The 21,074-nt window shown below is 46.8% G+C and overlaps 1 protein-coding gene across 7 annotated transcripts in view; it reads right to left on the minus strand.

Annotated features, from left to right (window-relative positions):
* Positions 1-1,110: 1,110 nt before the first annotated feature.
* Positions 1,111-21,074, minus strand: part of MYO6 (myosin VI) — an 892,076-nt gene continuing 872,112 nt past the window's right edge. For all 7 annotated transcript variants that reach the window (XM_069235652.1, XM_069235651.1, XM_069235650.1 and 4 more), the window contains one exon: positions 1,111-2,967. In XM_069235652.1, the coding sequence (XP_069091753.1) occupies positions 2,768-2,967 (200 nt within the window). In that variant the 3' untranslated portion in view covers positions 1,111-2,767. The remainder of the gene's footprint in view (positions 2,968-21,074) is intronic.

Here is a 21,074-nt window from a genome sequence, read left to right on the forward strand (position 1 = left end):
TCTTTAAATTGTATGCGTTGGATGTTACATTTCTGTGCAAAATCTTCACTTCTTATGTCACATATTTTACCAATCGCTTGCATGTTCAAATTGTATGTACCCACAGTGAAGCATAGTCATGCCACCATTTGATAGAGAAAAATTCTCAATATTGAAGATGTATGCCTTTGCTGTGGACATAAAACTTAAAAGAATAAAAAAAAAAATGTGCAAGCCATAAACACTTCTCAGACAAATGAGCTGCTATTTCTTTACTTTTCCAAAAATGCTTAAAAACTTAGCACATTTTCCAAAAGTGGTGACAAATAGCCTGTGTTCTCCAACATAATCCGTTCTTTGCAATAACTGGTGTGAAGGGATATTTTCTTACAGCAGTAATTTAGATCTAAGGGCCATATGTACGAAAACATTTTCCCACAGACACAGAATGGGTAAAACCCTTTGATACATCTGGCCCTAAATCCCTATAACTTAGAAAAGCTTAGCCCTATTCTTTGGAACACAGCCATGCCCCTTAAAAACCTTTGCCAGTACTTTCTTAATGACCACCATTGAAGAGCGAGAGCCCATATTATAATAACAAAGGTCCCTTTCAGCCCCTTACCAGAGCAGCAAACCCTTTTGGTCCTACCATTTTCAAGATGTATGTATCTTCTAATATGACCACAATGGGGCTCATCCATGTTTAATAGAGAGATGACTTGATTTACATAGTTGAGGAAAAAAAGAAACGAAGGAAGTAAAAAGTACAAAGAGATAGTAGAGTGCCTTTGTTGACTAAGCCCAAGTAGGGTATTCTCATAGGAATCATGTCTCTGAAAATAGCAGTGTATCGTGCCGGCACATGCATGGATACAGAGATCAAGCCCTAAGGATTTACCACTTCAACAAATAGAGCCCATTGGGAGGTCTGCTAAAGCAAGACTTCAACTTATGTATGTTTCAGCACAACAAATGTAACCAACCCGCATGCACTGTAAAATTCATTATCTGACCATAATAACAACAATGATAATCAAAGGGGTACTGAGTCAAGACATGAATTTTTTCATAGAGAACAGATTCAAAATCTTCGGAAAGCACAGTCCTTTTAGGAGATACAAGCATGTATTGAATTTATTATTTTTATTTTCAGTACATCTGTATGATATTTGAAATACAGTCTTCAAAAACCAATGCAAGTAAAGAAGAGAGGCAACTGCAAATGAGGCGCGACCCTTGTCCGGGTTAAGGACAAAGATGTTACACAGCAACCTTTCCAATTTACAAGTCACAACATGATAATTTCCGTACATTAAAAGACAACAATGCCCTACGAGGTTTGATCATAAATAAATAACAAGCTCTGTATTAACAAACATCTTCATATACCATATTACAATACGGAATGAGCTGTAGCTGCGTTCATATATAATCCTAGGCAAACTCTGTAAAGCTGTCTGCAGCTGCCATCTTGACTTTAGTTAGGTAGGGACGTGAGAACAGCTAATGGACTGTTAAATGTAAAGGGATTTAGTAGTGAGAGTTCCAGTCTGATAATGAGGGATGTGCCATTTACTAACCACGTGAGTCTTGACAGCTCCACGTTCCTTTAAAGAAGGACAATCTTCCAGTGAACTATTTTTCCATGATTCTCTTTAGCTAATATTTAACATGCACAGGGGTAACTCACTTTTTTTTTCAAATTCCTGGCACATTACCTTAGTGATGATTCCTCTTACAGAATGTGACGAAGTTTTGTTATTACAGCAAACGAACCAACTGACACTGAAGCCTGAGGAATGTAATTACAGTGCAGGGTCGCTAAACGGATTGATACAGCTGAAATCTAGTATGCCTTTCAAGTTAACCGAAGCTCTGTATTTCACTAGGAAACTCAACTGGACTGCCTAGGGTAAGACTTTACTGCAGTGCATTACTGAAACACCGCCACAAATACGGAGTAGGATTAAAACTGGCCCAAATTAATAGAATGTTGAAAGTAAAACCTAAAGATAACATTCTTGCTAAAATACAGTAGGTTTTGCCATAGTGTTTCTCTTGCTGTGCTACGACGAGGAATGTGCAAAGTATTCGTTTTAGTCCGTTATCGAGTGATACAACGAAAAAGGGTTTGAGAAAAGAATGCAAACATTATATATTTAATAGTAATCTGAGAGCTGGCCTCACAATACAGACCACACAATACATTTCTTAATGTAGTGTGGACTTCCATTTAAGAGGTCTTTAAATGTCCACCAGCCAACTTTACGAGATTGACTTTTTTTTTAGGAGAATCATTTCATTCAAAGACACGATTTTACTTTTTTGTTTTTTAAAATGATTTTTTAAGACATACTCTTCAAAGGTTCTTGGAAAAATTAGTAAATGAAGTTGGGTAAGCAGCTTTCAAATTGGGACAGTACACATCTTTGACCATATAAAAGGATGCCTTGACTTCTGAAGGAAAGAAGCTACGGCTAAGGCCTCACAATTCCAGTTGTAAGATATAAATAAAATGCAGCAGCAGACCAGACTGGAGCTACAAAACATCTTCTGTCTCCAAGGACCGCATAGCTGCTGAACTCACTACACCAATGAAACATCAAAAAGTAAAAATTATCCATTCCCAGAATTAATAAAATCTGTTCACTTTATATTAAAACATTTCTAACATGATTATGGAATGTTAATTTGATCCCAAAAGGAGGTGTTTCCCTTTATTTTGTTGCAAGGGTTTTCACCTCCCTTGGATTAGTGTGCAAACTGAACTTTAGAACAGGAGTAACTATTTGAGTAGATTCTGCAGCATGGCCGTGGCGTGGGTCGGCCGGGCTTGCTTGTTTTCAATTGCATTGCGAAGGTACTGGATCCCTCCACAGCGCTCCCAGATCTCCTCAAACTGCCTGGGCAAAATTTCTGCTCCCCTTTTTCGAGTCAGGCCCGTCTCTTCAAGACTTAACTCGCACATCTCCATATCGTCTTTTCCTGAAAGCAAAAAAGATAGTGGTCTTAGTTATCGCTTTGTATTCATGATCACATACACTACATAAAACCCCTCTTCGCAATATATAGCTCATCAAACGCTTATACTAGCCTATTGATCAGTATATAATACAGAAATCGGTCCCGTATTAGAAGTTCTATAACTCATTGTTAACAGTCGCAAGTGATTCAGTTTTTATTCGATTGATGCGCAAAAAACTGCTGCTTTTGAAATCTTGACTGAATGGCAACTAAATATTTTGAAAAAGCGAAAAATAATGATTTGTCTAATCTTGATCTGTGATTCCATACCCTATATTTACACCAGTATCATCAACAGGGCCAGAAAATTGCTTATGACAGAGCTGACAACCTGACATCTAAGGTTTGCCCCGGAACATGTTGTCCATCAACAAACCATGTTATTACAATCGGGAACGTTCACAGTGGATGGAAAGCTGTTCAGCACTACAAATGTTAGCAAATATTTGCCTGCTGCACAGCTTCTGGTCTGTTAGGTTTGTACATAAAAAACCTTACCCATGATGAATGTCATTTTGCATGTCATCTAGTTTTTAATATCATATTCATAATAAACAGTAAATTCTTGAGTTTACATTCTTAGTAGACAGGTGCTGATTATACGATATTAATATGTAATTTGTATATGTCAAATTTATCTGCAGTGCCTCAAGTCTCTACTATCTCACCCCTATACTTCAACGCCATCTTCAGCCCTCTCTGGGATATCATAAGGTTCTCAACTACTCCTGCTAGGAGTAACCTAACCCAATCATCCTGCAACTCAAAAAGCCTACAAACCCAAATATCCTACACACTTGCATGCTAACAGCAGATTAACTGCTGTCCCATAACAACTGGAGATGAAATGTTTCAAAAACAGAAATCCTTATCTGGCAAAAATAATATACCTTTCATCCTAGCGCTCACTGGCACCTGGAATTTGGACCTCCCCTAACCACTTCCAGCTAGGTATGGAACCTTGCAGCTAACATCTCGCACAAACAAGGGAAACAAATGCTCCTTAAACAACCTAAGGATTAGCAGGCACGTCTTCCTTTGCTGGGGATTTCCCCTGGCGCCAATGACATAACAAATGCCCCCACAGCCCCTTCAGTGGAGGGGGGGGGGCTCCAGGAGGCCCCCTCAGTACATTAATCTGACCTGAGAGCTCCTGCGGGAATATTGAGGAGGAGCACCTCCATGTACTGTGCAGGGGGGTCTCCTCAAGTTTTGTTACTTCACTGCATGGGGCCCAGCTTGTTATTGCTATATTAAACTCTTATCTAGATTAAATAAATGAAATATGGAATATAAATATATATATATATATATATGTGAGTCAAACTTTCCTCGTAGCAAGACTACTGTAGATCGAGAACTCTATGCCCAATCTGCCACTGGAACAACACCGAAATAGAGATCATATGGCTCTAGCCCTTAAGAAACTTTACTGACTTCCAATGGACAAATGCAAAAGCTTCAAGATTGTTTGAACTACAAACTAAGCAATTCAGAGAGAAGAACCAACATTTCTGCAAAACAAATCTTACACACACTAACCCAGATAGAACCTGAAAGGAACAGACTAAAGTGTTCCCCTCCAGTGTATTAAATTCACCTCAGCACCACTGGCAAACAATTGTCTGACATCCATAAACACACCATCAGCCAGAAACTCAACCACTCGCCTTGGAGAATATATGCATTATTGAGAAATGTTACCACATGAACCTGACAATCTTGCAACTAAACCTATCCTCTATCAAACATGCATGGAAGGCAGGCTTGCTGGAACCTGGCCAAGGACACATCAGTAGAAGTAAAGCTCAATACAAATACAAAACAACCCGTATCACACAGTGGGAGTGAAGGCCACCTTTTAAGGCACTATGTCCCCCTGCTCCTGGCCCCTCAACACTGTCCAAAGGCTTCCAGGACTTGAAGTCCTTCACAAAGGCTGGCGCAGCAGGTGCAGCATCCCCCTATGTCACCAAAAAAATGCCTTTAAAAGGTTGTAGCTCCTTCCAAGCAGATCCCTCCTCCCCCTCACCGACCCAAGGCAATTGCAGCAGTTTCTCTTTAAAATGTTGGAGCAGCTGCATATAATGACGTTGTGGTTTCTAAGAAGAGGTAATTAGCCAGGAAGCAAGTCTCCCCAGAGATCCCAAAAGGAGGTGGGAGGGGCTTCGTCTCACGCCACATACAGCCTGCTCCGGCTCTCTTCGCCACACTCCCAGTCAAATGGCACCGTCACTTACTATAGTCATGGGTGAGCTAAGCCGGCGTCCACTCAGTAGTATTGGTCACAGATGGCCTATCATACAGCAATGCACAGTCTTGGCTATATTCTGCTTCACCAAGGCCCTGCCTTTCTGGCTCGATTCAGCGCCAGGAAGCACGTGCAAGCCTCAGCCTTCCTGTGTGGTGTTGCGTGGGGCCCCCTTCCATATATCCAGCTCTACCAGTGCTCTGGTGCCCTGAAGATCTTAAAAGTTTGCAGAATTTTGATTAAAATGGAGTTTAGGGCCTCCATCGTTTGTTTGTTAAAAAAAACAATAGTCCCATATAAAAGATCGTCAGCATAAATTAGATGTGAAACGTTCCTATTCGCAAATTTTGATTGGTTGCCGCTCACCTGATTAAGAACTGGGGTTTAAACACCAATGTAAAGTGCGAACAACAAAGGTGCAGAAACAGCCATTTAAGGCCATTACAGGACTTAAAATTTTAGGTATTAATGTTTGAACTTGCATAAACTTGACTCATATTAAATTCAAGTATATGTATGACGTTCTATTAGTAAATGTAAAAAGGCATAATCAATGTCTATTTTGATAGCTTTAACTGGTGCTTGTCTCTTAAGATCTTGTCAAAGATGGTGGAAAAATCCAAAAAACAGATAAAAAGACTGGTTTGTTTTAAGGCTAATGTATGGGAGACTAAAGTGGTTGAAATGAGCATCTTCTAATTGGTGGAATAATTAAGTCTAAAATCAGTTTGATTCATTGGGATATGTTTCCCTTCTTTAGCCCAAGCTGGAAAAAATGATTGGAGATGTCCAACAAATATTTTGCCATCTGCATCTAGCAAGGCAATAGGCTGATAACTACTAGGGTCAGATTTCAGTCCTTTTTTATATTTTGGTTGTAAATAAGAACCTTTCCAGGATGGTAGCACTTGACCAAGTAAAATGGATTGATTGTATAATAACGACAAGACATTACTCAAGTTTGAGAGTCTGATTTATTGACTGCTATAGGTATGCCATTAGGGCCAGTCGCCAGGGATTCTCGACAGCTCCTCATTAAGCAATTTCCCACTTTCAGCATGAAAACGTATCTCTGAGAAGGTCCTGAGGCAGTCCGTATCATTGCTGTTAACTGTTTCTCTCCCTTTCCCCCTCTACTGCTCCCCCCTCTTCTTTTTTTCTCTCTTTCCCTCCCTTTCTTATTCTACTAGGGCTCCTACTGTTTCTACACTTTTCCTTTACCCTTCTATATGGTTTCTCTCCCCTCCACCATTCCATCTATTCTTCCTCCCGTTCCTTCCTTTTTCAAATTCTCCCTTTTCCCTTATTTCCCCTCTCCCATTTCTGTGTCTGTAAGCTTTTTTCTTCATTTTCCTTTTTCCAGTTTCACAATCTTTTCTCTTTCTCTTCCCTTCTCTTTTTTTCTCTCTTATTTTTCCCCCCATCCCCTTCCAAAACTCCCCTCTTCCCCCCCCCCGTTTAGAACAAGTGTACTTAGGGAAAACGGTCCCCTTGACGCGCTTTTGCTACACGCGCCGCATCTGGTGAACAGGGAGCCTGGGGCTCAGGGGACTACAATTCCCATGAGCCTGGGCGCGTCATTGTCGCCTTCCAGATGCACCTCGCAGATGCGGGAGGTACGCAACGGACTTCAGAGGCCCTGACGTCCTCAGGGCGTGAGCCTTATTTATGGTTGCTTTGAGCCCATACGAGCAAGCGGCTGGGACGGTGAGCATTCTAGGTGCATACGCGAGATGCTGCCTTTGGAGTAGTAATTTGGTCGTATCCACCGGGACCTCCATAGACTCGCTACATATATCAAACTCCCCCTGGGCGCCTCATCATGAATATGTTCAGGGACTTAACCAGATAAGATGTGTATTGTTTGTCTTTTTATATGCTGTCTTGTTATATGACCATGAAGCCTAATGGGCATCTGCTTTGTTTATATTCCTAAAGGTAACCCTGTTTTCTTGAATACTGACCAGAGAAAATTGTGTTTTCTATGAGCTGTCCTGGTTTGTAGGCGCTAGACAAGCTTTGTACGAGTTATAGAGTAAAGGACTGTCACTTTCTTTGACTATTATTACCTCTTCCTTCTACCATTCCTCCCTGATCCGAACCCTTGTTCCTCCAAGAAACATATAAGGGGCAACTCCCCTCCCCTTGTTCCCAGACCTGAGGCAATTTGCCTCTACACCATAGGGTAAGAGACAAGTCAAGTACTGATTTTCAGATAGGTTTGCATGGTTGTTTGTGTGAACCACAGCATGGTTTTTACACACTAGTGTGCAGTGATTTGTAGTGGGTTCTCACATGCACCGTGTGCACAACGTTTTGGTATTTTATTTCACTTTTTTCTCCTTATTAGGTCTTCCTCAGATACCTAGAACAGGTAGGCCCTGTGTGCATTTCAATGCATGTGCTCACGTTTTAGCGGAGCCTGCCGTCCCCATATACAGGGGGATCCTAGGCCCTAACGAACGCCCCAGACCAGTTTGGCTATAGGAGAGGGCAGAAACAGGTTTGCCATATAATTTTGGATGACACCTTGAACTATTATGTTAAAGATTGTCTCATATTGTTTTTAATCTTACCAACAAACACCGTCATTAAAATATCAAACTATACATATGATTTGTGAGGTAATTTTAGCATTTATTCCCCTTCAACTGGATCAATTTCAGCACTCCCTCAAAATTCCTTTAACAACGAGGTTGAGTCCACCCAAGTGGTATCATCTTACCTGGGTGGGGGTCGGTGGTCAAATGATGAAGTATGACACTAATGTGTGTGAGACCACCTTGTCCGTAAAGAGAACCCCCCCACCCGTCTCTGAACACTCAAACGTCACTACCACTTTCTATGCCTACAATTTTATCACCAGGTCAGTGACCTACTCACTTGTGAAACAGGCCGGAGTGGCCCGCTCCAAGTGTTCCCCATACACGTTGTGTTATAGTCTCTGAGAAGGGCAACTATTAGGGCTGGTCTTTCTTCATATAAGAACACGATGAAACTTTTCCATTTACTGCATGATATATGATACTCAGTCTTGAAACTAAAATACTGCAAGACTGTCAATATTGTGGACCAGAATTTATGGTTGTTTAATTGCTATCTGAGGAGCTAACCAGTTGGTCGACTGTCTTTTAATTATTATTTGATAGATTGATAGATTCTCTTTCTGTACTCATACTTTAGTCTTCTTATGCATTCTAATGTTGTGTTTAGCTTCGTAAACCCTCTCAACTTTTTCCTAAATCCTTTTTTAGTAAGTGTCACTGCCCATATGATTACATTTACAAGCCCTTTTATTTGTAGGAATAACTTTAGTAGCTATAAGAGCAAAGATGCTCTCCCACAATGTTTCCAAGTTGACACACCAGCTTTCCTTTTGCACAGAACAGCACAATTACTTTAATTGCTTCCATAGCATTATTTTCTGCCCAGATTTTAGTTGTGCGAGTAATCCCTCTATAAGGCTCACTTTAGATGAGCAATGTTCGTACCAGGATACAGGTTTGGGGACCTTAAGAAAAGACATGAAAATGCACAAATAAGGCATTGAATTACTAGTTCAGAAATTACAACTCACACAAACCAAACTTTTACTGTCACAGGGTGGTAGTTAATATAATGTTTCTCATCTGCATTTAACACTTCCATCCACACCATATTCAGAAAATTAAGTGATAAGAAGGCAAAGTGAAATCAAATGAAGTGTCCTAGAAACACAATGGAACACATACATAAGTGTGTTATATTCAAACGTCTAAGTATCTTCTTAAAAACTGTTCATCTTAATGGTCCACTATTAAAACAAATGTTTTCAAGATATTTGCCACCCAGAAGTCAGAGGCACTTCTACACAAGTTACCCAAGATCAGAAAATGACGTCAGGGTGGACCCTCTACTATCCAAACAATACTGCTTGTAACTCCTTACTTCTGAGAATTAGAAATCCAAATATTTAGTAATTAAGAAATCCGCCCCTTTTCTGTTAAATGATGTAATGTCCCTTCGCTGCTGGATCAATCACTTTCTAACAATGTTCCCTCAGACCGACCACTGAGTTCGCGAGATTGCAACTTCCCTCCCTAAAAACGAAAACTCTTTCTACTCCTACTAAATTCCACCATGCAGTCCAAGTTTTAGTAATATTCAGTACTGACTATGGGAACTCCACACTCCTGGAAGTCCTCAAGTCCAAGTCTCTCTCACTGTCATACATTTGGTAGACATTTGGTAGACAGATGGGATTGTGGAACCAGAACATTTGGAATAAAACCCCAGCAGTAAAAGAAATATATAAGGTACCCCTAGAGGCCAGAACTGTTTAAACTGACATGCATAAAACTTTAAGAGACACTCTCTTCCTAGTCTAACTACCTTGAATGCACTCTAAATAATTAAGGAGGGAATAAACACCTCATGAGTACAGACAGGCACAGATTGCAGTATAACATGCTGAGATATCATACTGCCTCAAAAAATACTTATCTGATGCAGTCCATCGCATTTCACTCCCCTCTAAGCTGAAATGAGATTTTGGTGTGGAACTCAAATCTGGCACTTGATGTGCAATACCACCAGCACCTAGGCCTTCTGTTGTGCATATACAGATTTTGTCCTACGATTCCACCTCTGGATGAATATACAGATCCCATGAACTGTACAAGATGTCAAGTGACCAACTTACTACTTTGAATTTCAATTCATAACCAAAAGTTTCAATTTTAATTTAATTATGGGATATGCTGCTCCTAATTAATCAAAAGAGATAACAGGTGTATGGTAATGTTAGATAACAAAGGTCAATTCTGTCTGGTCAATATTATTGAAACAGAGCGCTCTAAGCAAATTAATAGTCCTGTAGCCAAAAACGTTATCAAATATAAGTGCAAAACAGAATCAATCACTGTATATCAAGACCTGATAAGCAAAACTATTTGTGCAGGATGCAGCTCTCCTTACAGGAAAACATTTTAGGTGCAATGCTAGACCTGTGGAAACATCTACCAGGGACTAGGGAAGATAAAACAACCTAAGTTGAGAGGAAGCATTTATTTTAGCTCCCTTGTTTGATCTCAGATTGGTGGCTTTGGGGACTAGAAACACACTAATCGGAACATCCGATTCTTCTCTACATATGATGGGCTAGCAATAACATAAAAAATCCTCTTACTATTGCTTGTTCTCTTGCAAGAAGAACTATATTACAGTAAAGCTGCTTATAAGGTCTATACTGGAGTTCCGAGACAAGAGTGGATTGTCTTTTCATATATTCACCTAATACATTTCAATCTACCTGCTTGGTTATTGGAGTGAAAAAAAAAATGATGATGGACGGAGTGCTGACAATGCAAACACTCACCCCCAGTCACAGATCTGGGTTTAATCCATCGTTTTTTTGCTGCCCATGCCATTCCAGTTTGGACCCAGCCATATGCAAATCAGTCTTGACCCTGTTCCCTATGGGAACAGTCCAGCCCGAACTGCCAGGCCAGGTCTTCCCTGGACTGGAAACAAGCATCCTGGGACCGGTTTCGGGGTTTCACCCCTCATCAGCCAGGCTAGCTTGAATCCAGTGGCATGGGAAGCACGGGACCCACGTCTGGGCATACCCTTCCCACTTAGGGCGACATTAGCAAAACAAAATGATGATGGACGGAGTGCTGACAATGCAAACACTCACCCCCAGTCACAGATCTGGGTTTAATCCATCGTTTTTTTGCTGCCCATGCCATTCCAGTTTGGACCCAGCCATATGCAAATCAGTCTTGACCCTGTTCCCTATGGGAACAGTCCAGCCCGAACTGCCAGGCCAGGTCTTCCCTGGACTGGAAACAAGCATCCTGGGACCGGTTTCGGGGTTTCACCCCTCATCAGCCAGGCTAGCTTGAATCCAGTGGCATGGGAAGCACGGGACCCACGTCTGGGCATACCCTTCCCACTTAGGGCGACATTAGCAAAACAAAATGATGATGGACGGAGTGCTGACAATGCAAACACTCACCCCCAGTCACAGATCTGGGTTTAATCCATCGTTTTTTTGCTGCCCATGCCATTCCAGTTTGGACCCAGCCATATGCAAATCAGTCTTGACCCTGTTCCCTATGGGAACAGTCCAGCCCGAACTGCCAGGCCAGGTCTTCCCTGGACTGGAAACAAGCATCCTGGGACCGGTTTCGGGGTTTCACCCCTCATCAGCCAGGCTAGCTTGAATCCAGTGGCATGGGAAGCACGGGACCCACGTCTGGGCATACCCTTCCCACTTAGGGCGACATTAGCAAAACAAAATGATGATGGACGGAGTGCTGACAATGCAAACACTCACCCCCAGTCACAGATCTGGGTTTAATCCATCGTTTTTTTGCTGCCCATGCCATTCCAGTTTGGACCCAGCCATATGCAAATCAGTCTTGACCCTGTTCCCTATGGGAACAGTCCAGCCCGAACTGCCAGGCCAGGTCTTCCCTGGACTGGAAACAAGCATCCTGGGACCGGTTTCAGGGTTTCACCCCTCATCAGCCAGGCTAGCTTGAATCCAGTGGCATGGGAAGCACGGGACCCACGTCTGGGCATACCCTTCCCACTTAGGGCGACATTAGCAAAACAAAATGATGATGGACGGAGTGCTGACAATGCAAACACTCACCCCCAGTCACAGATCTGGGTTTAATCCATCGTTTTTTTGCTGCCCATGCCATTCCAGTTTGGACCCAGCCATATGCAAATCAGTCTTGACCCTGTTCCCTATGGGAACAGTCCAGCCCGAACTGCCAGGCCAGGTCTTCCCTGGACTGGAAACAAGCATCCTGGGACCGGTTTCGGGGTTTCACCCCTCATCAGCCAGGCTAGCTTGAATCCAGTGGCATGGGAAGCACGGGACCCACGTCTGGGCATACACTTCCCACTTAGGGCGACATTAGCAAAACAAAATGATGATGGACGGAGTGCTGACAATGCAAACACTCACCCCCAGTCACAGATCTGGGTTTAATCCATCGTTTTTTTGCTGCCCATGCCATTCCAGTTTGGACCCAGCCATATGCAAATCAGTCTTGACCCTGTTCCCTATGGGAACAGTCCAGCCCGAACTGCCAGGCCAGGTCTTCCCTGGACTGGAAACAAGCATCCTGGGACCGGTTTCGGGGTTTCACCCCTCATCAGCCAGGCTAGCTTGAATCCAGTGGCATGGGAAGCACGGGACCCACGTCTGGGCATACCCTTCCCACTTAGGGCGACATTAGCAAAACAAAATGATGATGGACGGAGTGCTGACAATGCAAACACTCACCCCCAGTCACAGATCTGGGTTTAATCCATCGTTTTTTTGCTGCCCATGCCATTCCAGTTTGGACCCAGCCATATGCAAATCAGTCTTGACCCTGTTCCCTATGGGAACAGTCCAGCCCGAACTGCCAGGCCAGGTCTTCCCTGGACTGGAAACAAGCATCCTGGGACCGGTTTCGGGGTTTCACCCCTCATCAGCCAGGCTAGCTTGAATCCAGTGGCATGGGAAGCACGGGACCCACGTCTGGGCATACCCTTCCCACTTAGGGCGACATTAGCAAAACAAAATGATGATGGACGGAGTGCTGACAATGCAAACACTCACCCCCAGTCACAGATCTGGGTTTAATCCATCGTTTTTTTGCTGCCCATGCCATTCCAGTTTGGACCCAGCCATATACAAATCAGTCTTGACCCTGTTCCCTATGGGAACAGTCCAGCCCGAACTGCCAGGCCAGGTCTTCCCTGGACTGGAAACAAGCATCCTGGGACCGGTTTCGGGGTTTCACCCCTCATCAGCCAGGCTAGCTTGAATCCAGTGGCATGGGAAGCACGGGACCCACGTCTGGGCATACCCTTCCCACTTAGGGCGACATTAGCAAAACAAAATGATGATGGACGGAGTGCTGACAATGCAAACACTCACCCCCAGTCACAGATCTGGGTTTAATCCATCGTTTTTTTGCTGCCCATGCCATTCCAGTTTGGACCCAGCCATATGCAAATCAGTCTTGACCCTGTTCCCTATGGGAACAGTCCAGCCCGAACTGCCAGGCCAGGTCATCCCTGGACTGGAAACAAGCATCCTGGGACCGGTTTCGGGGTTTCACCCCTCATCAGCCAGGCTAGCTTGAATCCAGTGGCATGGGAAGCACGGGACCCACGTCTGGGCATACCCTTCCCACTTAGGGCGACATTAGCAAAACAAAATGATGATGGACGGAGTGCTGACAATGCAAACACTCACCCCCAGTCACAGATCTGGGTTTAATCCATCGTTTTTTTGCTGCCCATGCCATTCCAGTTTGGACCCAGCCATATGCAAATCAGTCTTGACCCTGTTCCCTATGGGAACAGTCCAGCCCGAACTGCCAGGCCAGGTCTTCCCTGGACTGGAAACAAGCATCCTGGGACCGGTTTCGGGGTTTCACCCCTCATCAGCCAGGCTAGCTTGAATCCAGTGGCATGGGAAGCACGGGACCCACGTCTGGGCATACCCTTCCCACTTAGGGCGACATTAGCAAAACAAAATGATGATGGACGGAGTGCTGACAATGCAAACACTCACCCCCAGTCACAGATCTGGGTTTAATCCATCGTTTTTTTGCTGCCCATGCCATTCCAGTTTGGACCCAGCCATATGCAAATCAGTCTTGACCCTGTTCCCTATGGGAACAGTCCAGCCCGAACTGCCAGGCCAGGTCTTCCCTGGACTGGAAACAAGCATCCTGGGACCGGTTTCGGGGTTTCACCCCTCATCAGCCAGGCTAGCTTGAATCCAGTGGCATGGGAAGCACGGGACCCACGTCTGGGCATACCCTTCCCACTTAGGGCGACATTAGCAAAACAAAATGATGATGGACGGAGTGCTGACAATGCAAACACTCACCCCCAGTCACAGATCTGGGTTTAATCCATCGTTTTTTTGCTGCCCATGCCATTCCAGTTTGGACCCAGCCATATGCAAATCAGTCTTGACCCTGTTCCCTATGGGAACAGTCCAGCCCGAACTGCCAGGCCAGGTCTTCCCTGGACTGGAAACAAGCATCCTGGGACCGGTTTCGGGGTTTCACCCCTCATCAGCCAGGCTAGCTTGAATCCAGTGGCATGGGAAGCATGGGACCCACGTCTGGGCATACCCTTCCCACTTAGGGCGACATTAGCAAAACAAAATGATGATGGACGGAGTGCTGACAATGCAAACACTCACCCCCAGTCACAGATCTGGGTTTAATCCATCGTTTTTTTGCTGCCCATGCCATTCCAGTTTGGACCCAGCCATATGCAAATCAGTCTTGACCCTGTTCCCTATGGGAACAGTCCAGCCCGAACTGCCAGGCCAGGTCTTCCCTGGACTGGAAAAAAGCATCCTGGGACCGGTTTCGGGGTTTCACCCCTCATCAGCCAGGCTAGCTTGAATCCAGTGGCATGGGAAGCACGGGACCCACGTCTGGGCATACCCTTCCCACTTAGGGCGACATTAGCAAAACAAAATGATGATGGACGGAGTGCTGACAATGCAAACACTCACCCCCAGTCACAGATCTGGGTTTAATCCATCGTTTTTTTGCTGCCCATGCCATTCCAGTTTGGACCCAGCCATATGCAAATCAGTCTTGACCCTGTTCCCTATGGGAACAGTCCAGCCCGAACTGCCAGGCCAGGTCTTCCCTGGACTGGAAACAAGCATCCTGGGACCGGTTTCGGGGTTTCACCCCTCATCAGCCAGGCTAGCTTGAATCCAGTGGCATGGGAAGCACGGGACCCACGTCTGGGCATACCCTTCCCACTTAGGGCGACATTAGCAAAATAAAATGATGATGGACGGAGTGCTGACAATGCAAACACTCACCCCCAGTCACAGATCTGGGTTTAATCCATCGTTTTTTTGCTGCCCATGCCATTCCAGTTTGGAACCAGCCATATGCAAATCAGTCTTGACCCTGTTCCCTATGGGAACAGTCCAGCCCGAACTGCCAGGCCAGGTCTTCCCTGGACTGGAAAAAAGCATCCTGGGACCGGTTTCGGGGTTTCACCCCTCATCAGCCAGGCTAGCTTGAATCCAGTGGCATGGGAAGCACGGGACCCACGTCTGGGCATACCCTTCCCACTTAGGGCGACATTAGCAAAACAAAATGATGATGGACGGAGTGCTGACAATGCAAACACTCACCCCCAGTCACAGATCTGGGTTTAATCCATCGTTTTTTTGCTGCCCATGCCATTCCAGTTTGGACCCAGCCATATGCAAATCAGTCTTGACCCTGTTCCCTATGGGAACAGTCCAGCCCGAACTGCCAGGCCAGGTCTTCCCTGGACTGGAAACAAGCATCCTGGGACCGGTTTCGGGGTTTCACCCCTCATCAGCCAGGCTAGCTTGAATCCAGTGGCATGGGAAGCACGGGACCCACGTCTGGGCATACCCTTCCCACTTAGGGCGACATTAGCAAAACAAAATGATGATGGACGGAGTGCTGACAATGCAAACACTCACCCCCAGTCACAGATCTGGGTTTAATCCATCGTTTTTTTGCTGCCCATGCCATTCCAGTTTGGACCCAGCCATATGCAAATCAGTCTTGACCCTGTTCCCTATGGGAACAGTCCAGCCCGAACTGCCAGGCCAGGTCTTCCCTGGACTGGAAACAAGCATCCTGGGACCGGTTTCGGGGTTTCACCCCTCATCAGCCAGGCTAGCTTGAATCCAGTGGCATGGGAAGCACGGGACCCACGTCTGGGCATACCCTTCCCACTTAGGGCGACATTAGCAAAACAAAATGATGATGGACGGAGTGCTGACAATGCAAACACTCACCCCCAGTCACAGATCTGGGTTTAATCCATCGTTTTTTTGCTGCCCATGCCATTCCAGTTTGGACCCAGCCATATGCAAATCAGTCTTGACCCTGTTCCCTATGGGAACAGTCCAGCCCGAACTGCCAGGCCAGGTCTTCCCTGGACTGGAAACAAGCATCCTGGGACCGGTTTCGGGGTTTCACCCCTCATCAGCCAGGCTAGCTTGAATCCAGTGGCATGGGAAGCACGGGACCCACGTCTGGGCATACCCTTCCCACTTAGGGCGACATTAGCAAAACAAAATGATGATGGACGGAGTGCTGACAATGCAAACACTCACCCCCAGTCACAGATCTGGGTTTAATCCATCGTTTTTTTGCTGCCCATGCCATTCCAGTTTGGACCTAGCCATATGCAAATCAGTCTTGACCCTGTTCCCTATGGGAACAGTCCAGCCCGAACTGCCAGGCCAGGTCTTCCCTGGACTCGAAACAAGCATCCTGGGACCGGTTTCGGGGTTTCACCCCTCATCAGCCAGGCTAGCTTGAATCCAGTGGCATGGGAAGCACGGGACCCACGTCTGGGCGTACCCTTCCCACTTAGGGCGACATTAGCAAAACAAAATGATGATGGACGGAGTGCTGACAATGCAAACACTCACCCCCAGTCACAGATCTGGGTTTAATCCATCGTTTTTTTGCTGCCCATGCCATTCCAGTTTGGACCCGGCCATATGCAAATCAGTCTTGACCCTGTTCCCTATGGGAACAGTCCAGCCCGAACTGCCAGGCCAGGTCTTCCCTGGACTGGAAACAAGCATCCTGGGACCGGTTTCGGGGTTTCACCCCTCATCAGCCAGGCTAGCTTGAATCCAGTGGCATGGGAAGCACGGGACCCACGTCTGGGCATATCCTTCCCACTTAGGGCGACATTAGCAAAACAAAATGATGATGGACGGAGTGCTGACAATGCAAACACTCACCCCCAGTCACAGATCTGGGTTTAATCCATCGTTTTTTTTGCTGCCCATGCCATTCCAGTTTGGACCCAGCCATATGCAAATCAGTCTTGACCCTGTTCCCTATGGGAACAGTCCAGCCCGAACTGCCAGGCCTTCCCTGGACTGGAAACAAGCATCCTGGGACCGGTTTCGGGGTTTCACCCCTCATCAGCCAGGCTAGCTTGAATCCAGTGGCATGGGAAGCACGGGACCCACGTCTGGGCATACCCTTCCCACTTAGGGCGACATTAGCAAAACAAAATGATGATGGACGGAGTGCTGACAATGCAAACACTCACCCCCAGTCACAGATCTGGGTTTAATCCATCGTTTTTTTGCTGCCCATGCCATTCCAGTTTGGACCCAGCCATATGCAAATCAGTCTTGACCCTGTTCCCTATGGGAACAGTCCAGCCCGAACTGCCAGGCCAGGTCTTCCCTGGACTGGAAACAAGCATCCTGGGACCGGTTTCGGGGTTTCACCCCTCATCAGCCAGGCTAGCTTGAATCCAGTGGCATGGGAAGCACGGGACCCACGTCTGGGCATACCCTTCCCACTTAGGGCGACATTAGCAAAACAAAATGATGATGGACGGAGTGCTGACAATGCAAACACTCACCCCCAGTCACAGATCTGGGTTTAATCCATCGTTTTTTTGCTGCCCATGCCATTCCAGTTTGGACCCAGCCATATGCAAATCAGTCTTGACCCTGTTCCCTATGGGAACAGTCCAGCCCGAACTGCCAGGCCAGGTCTTCCCTGGACTGGAAACAAGCATCCTGGGACCGGTTTCGGGGTTTCACCCCTCATCAGCCAGGCTAGCTTGAATCCAGTGGCATGGGAAGCACGGGACCCACGTCTGGGCATACCCTTCCCACTTAGGGCGACATTAGCAAAACAAAATGATGATGGACGGAGTGCTGACAATGCAAACACTCACCCCCAGTCACAGATCTGGGTTTAATCCATCGTTTTTTTGCTGCCCATGCCATTCCAGTTTGGACCCAGCCATATGCAAATCAGTCTTGACCCTGTTCCCTATGGGAACAGTTCAGCCCGAACTGCCAGGCCAGGTCTTCCCTGGACTGGAAACAAGCATCCTGGGACCGGTTTCGGGGTTTCACCCCTCATCAGCCAGGCTAGCTTGAATCCAGTGGCATGGGAAGCACGGGACCCACGTCTGGGCATACCCTTCCCACTTAGGGCGACATTAGCAAAACAAAATGATGATGGACGGAGTGCTGACAATGCAAACACTCACCCCCAGTCACAGATCTGGGTTTAATCCATCGTTTTTTTGCTGCCCATGCCATTCCAGTTTGGACCCAGCCATATGCAAATCAGTCTTGACCCTGTTCCCTATGGGAACAGTCCAGCCCGAACTGCCAGGCCAGGTCTTCCCTGGACTGGAAACAAGCATCCTGGGGCCGGTTTCGGGGTTTCACCCCTCATCAGCCAGGCTAGCTTGAATCCAGTGGCATGGGAAGCACGGGACCCACGTCTGGGCACGGAGTGCTGACAATGCAAACACTCACCCCCAGTCACAGATCTGGGTTTAATCCATCGTTTTTTTGCTGCCCATGCCATTCCAGTTTGGACCCAGCCATATGCAAATCAGTCTTGACCCTGTTCCCTATGGGAACAGTCCAGCCCGAACTGCCAGGCCAGGTCTTCCCTGGACTGGAAACAAGCATCCTGGGACCGGTTTCGGGGTTTCACCCCTCATCAGCCAGGCTAGCTTGAATCCAGTGGCATGGGAAGCACGGGACCCACGTCTGGGCATACCCTTCCCACTTAGGGCGACATTAGCAAAACAAAATGATGATGGACGGAGTGCTGACAATGCAAACACTCACCCCCAGTCACAGATCTGGGTTTAATCCATCGTTTTTTTGCTGCCCATGCCATTCCAGTTTGGACCCAGCCATATGCAAATCAGTCTTGACCCTGTTCCCTATGGGAACAGTCCAGCCCGAACTGCCAGGCCAGGTCTTCCCTGGACTGGAAACAAGCATCCTGGGACCGGTTTCGGGGTTTCACCCCTCATCAGCCAGGCTAGCTTGAATCCAGTGGCATGGGAAGCACGGGACCCACGTCTGGGCATACCCTTCCCACTTAGGGCGACATTAGCAAAACAAAATGATGATGGACGGAGTGCTGACAATGCAAACACTCACCCCCAGTCACAGATCTGGGTTTAATCCATCGTTTTTTTGCTGCCCATGCCATTCCAGTTTGGACCCAGCCATATGCAAATCAGTCTTGACCCTGTTCCCTATGGGAACAGTCCAGCCCGAACTGCCAGGCCAGGTCTTCCCTGGACTGGAAACAAGCATCCTGGGACCGGTTTCGGGGTTTCACCCCTCATCAGCCAGGCTAGCTTGAATCCAGTGGCATGGGAAGCACGGGACCCACGTCTGGGCATACCCTTCCCACTTAGGGCGACATTAGCAAAACAAAATGATGATGGACGGAGTGCTGACAATGCAAACACTCACCCCCAGTCACAGATCTGGGTTTAATCCATCGTTTTTTTGCTGCCCATGCCATTCCAGTTTGGACCCAGCCATATGCAAATCAGTCTTGACCCTGTTCCCTATGGGAACAGTCCAGCCCGAACTGCCAGGCCAGGTCTTCCCTGGACTGGAAACAAGCATCCTGGGACCGGTTTCGGGGTTTCACCCCTCATCAGCCAGGCTAGCTTGAATCCAGTGGCATGGGAAGCACGGGACCCACGTCTGGGCATACCCTTCCCACTTAGGGCGACATTAGCAAAACAAAATGATGATGGACGGAGTGCTGACAATGCAAACACTCACCCCCAGTCACAGATCTGGGTTTAATCCATCGTTTTTTTGCTGCCCATGCCATTCCAGTTTGGACCCAGCCATATGCAAATCAGTCTTGACCCTGTTCCCTATGGGAACAGTCCAGCCCGAACTGCCAGGCCAGGTCTTCCCTGGACTGGAAACAAGCATCCTGGGACCGGTTTCGGGGTTTCACCCCTCATCAGCCAGGCTAGCTTGAATCCAGTGGCATGGGAAGCACGGGACCCACGTCTGGGCATACCCTTCCCACTTAGGGCGACATTAGCAAAACAAAATGATGATGGACGGAGTGCTGACAATGCAAACACTCACCCCCAGTCACAGATCTGGGTTTAATCCATCGTTTTTTTGCTGCCCATGCCATTCCAGTTTGGACCCAGCCATATGCAAATCAGTCTTGACCCTGTTCCCTATGGGAACAGTCCAGCCCGAACTGCCAGGCCAGGTCTTCCCTGGACTGGAAACAAGCATCCTGGGACCGGTTTCGGGGTTTCACCCCTCATCAGCCAGGCTAGCTTGAATCCAGTGGCATGGGAAGCACGGGACCCACGTCTGGGCATACCCTTCCCACTTAGGGCGACATTAGCAAAACAAAATGATGATGGACGGAGTGCTGACAATGCAAACACTCACCCCCAGTCACAGATCTGGGTTTAATCCATCGTTTTTTTGCTGCCCATGCCATTCCAGTTTGGACCCAGCCATATGCAAATCAGTCTTGACCCTGTTCCCTATGGGAACAGTCCAGCCCGAACTGCCAGGCCAGGTCTTCCCTGGACTGGAAACAAGCATCCTGGGACCGGTTTCGGGGTTTCACCCCTCATCAGCCAGGCTAGCTTGAATCCAGTGGCATGGGAAGCACGGGACCCACGTCTGGGCATACCCTTCCCACTTAGGGCGACATTAGCAAAACAAAATGATGATGGACGGAGTGCTGACAATGCAAACACTCACCCCCAGTCACAGATCTGGGTTTAATCCATCGTTTTTTTGCTGCCCATGCCATTCCAGTTTGGACCCAGCCATATGCAAATCAGTCTTGACCCTGTTCCCTATGGGAACAGTCCAGCCCGAACTGCCAGGCCAGGTCTTCCCTGGACTGGAAACAAGCATCCTGGGACCGGTTTCGGGGTTTCACCCCTCATCAGCCAGGCTAGCTTGAATCCAGTGGCATGGGAAGCACGGGACCCACGT

Source organism: Pleurodeles waltl, chromosome 5 (genome assembly GCF_031143425.1).
Source record: "Pleurodeles waltl isolate 20211129_DDA chromosome 5, aPleWal1.hap1.20221129, whole genome shotgun sequence".
NCBI lineage: Eukaryota > Metazoa > Chordata > Amphibia > Caudata > Salamandridae > Pleurodeles > Pleurodeles waltl.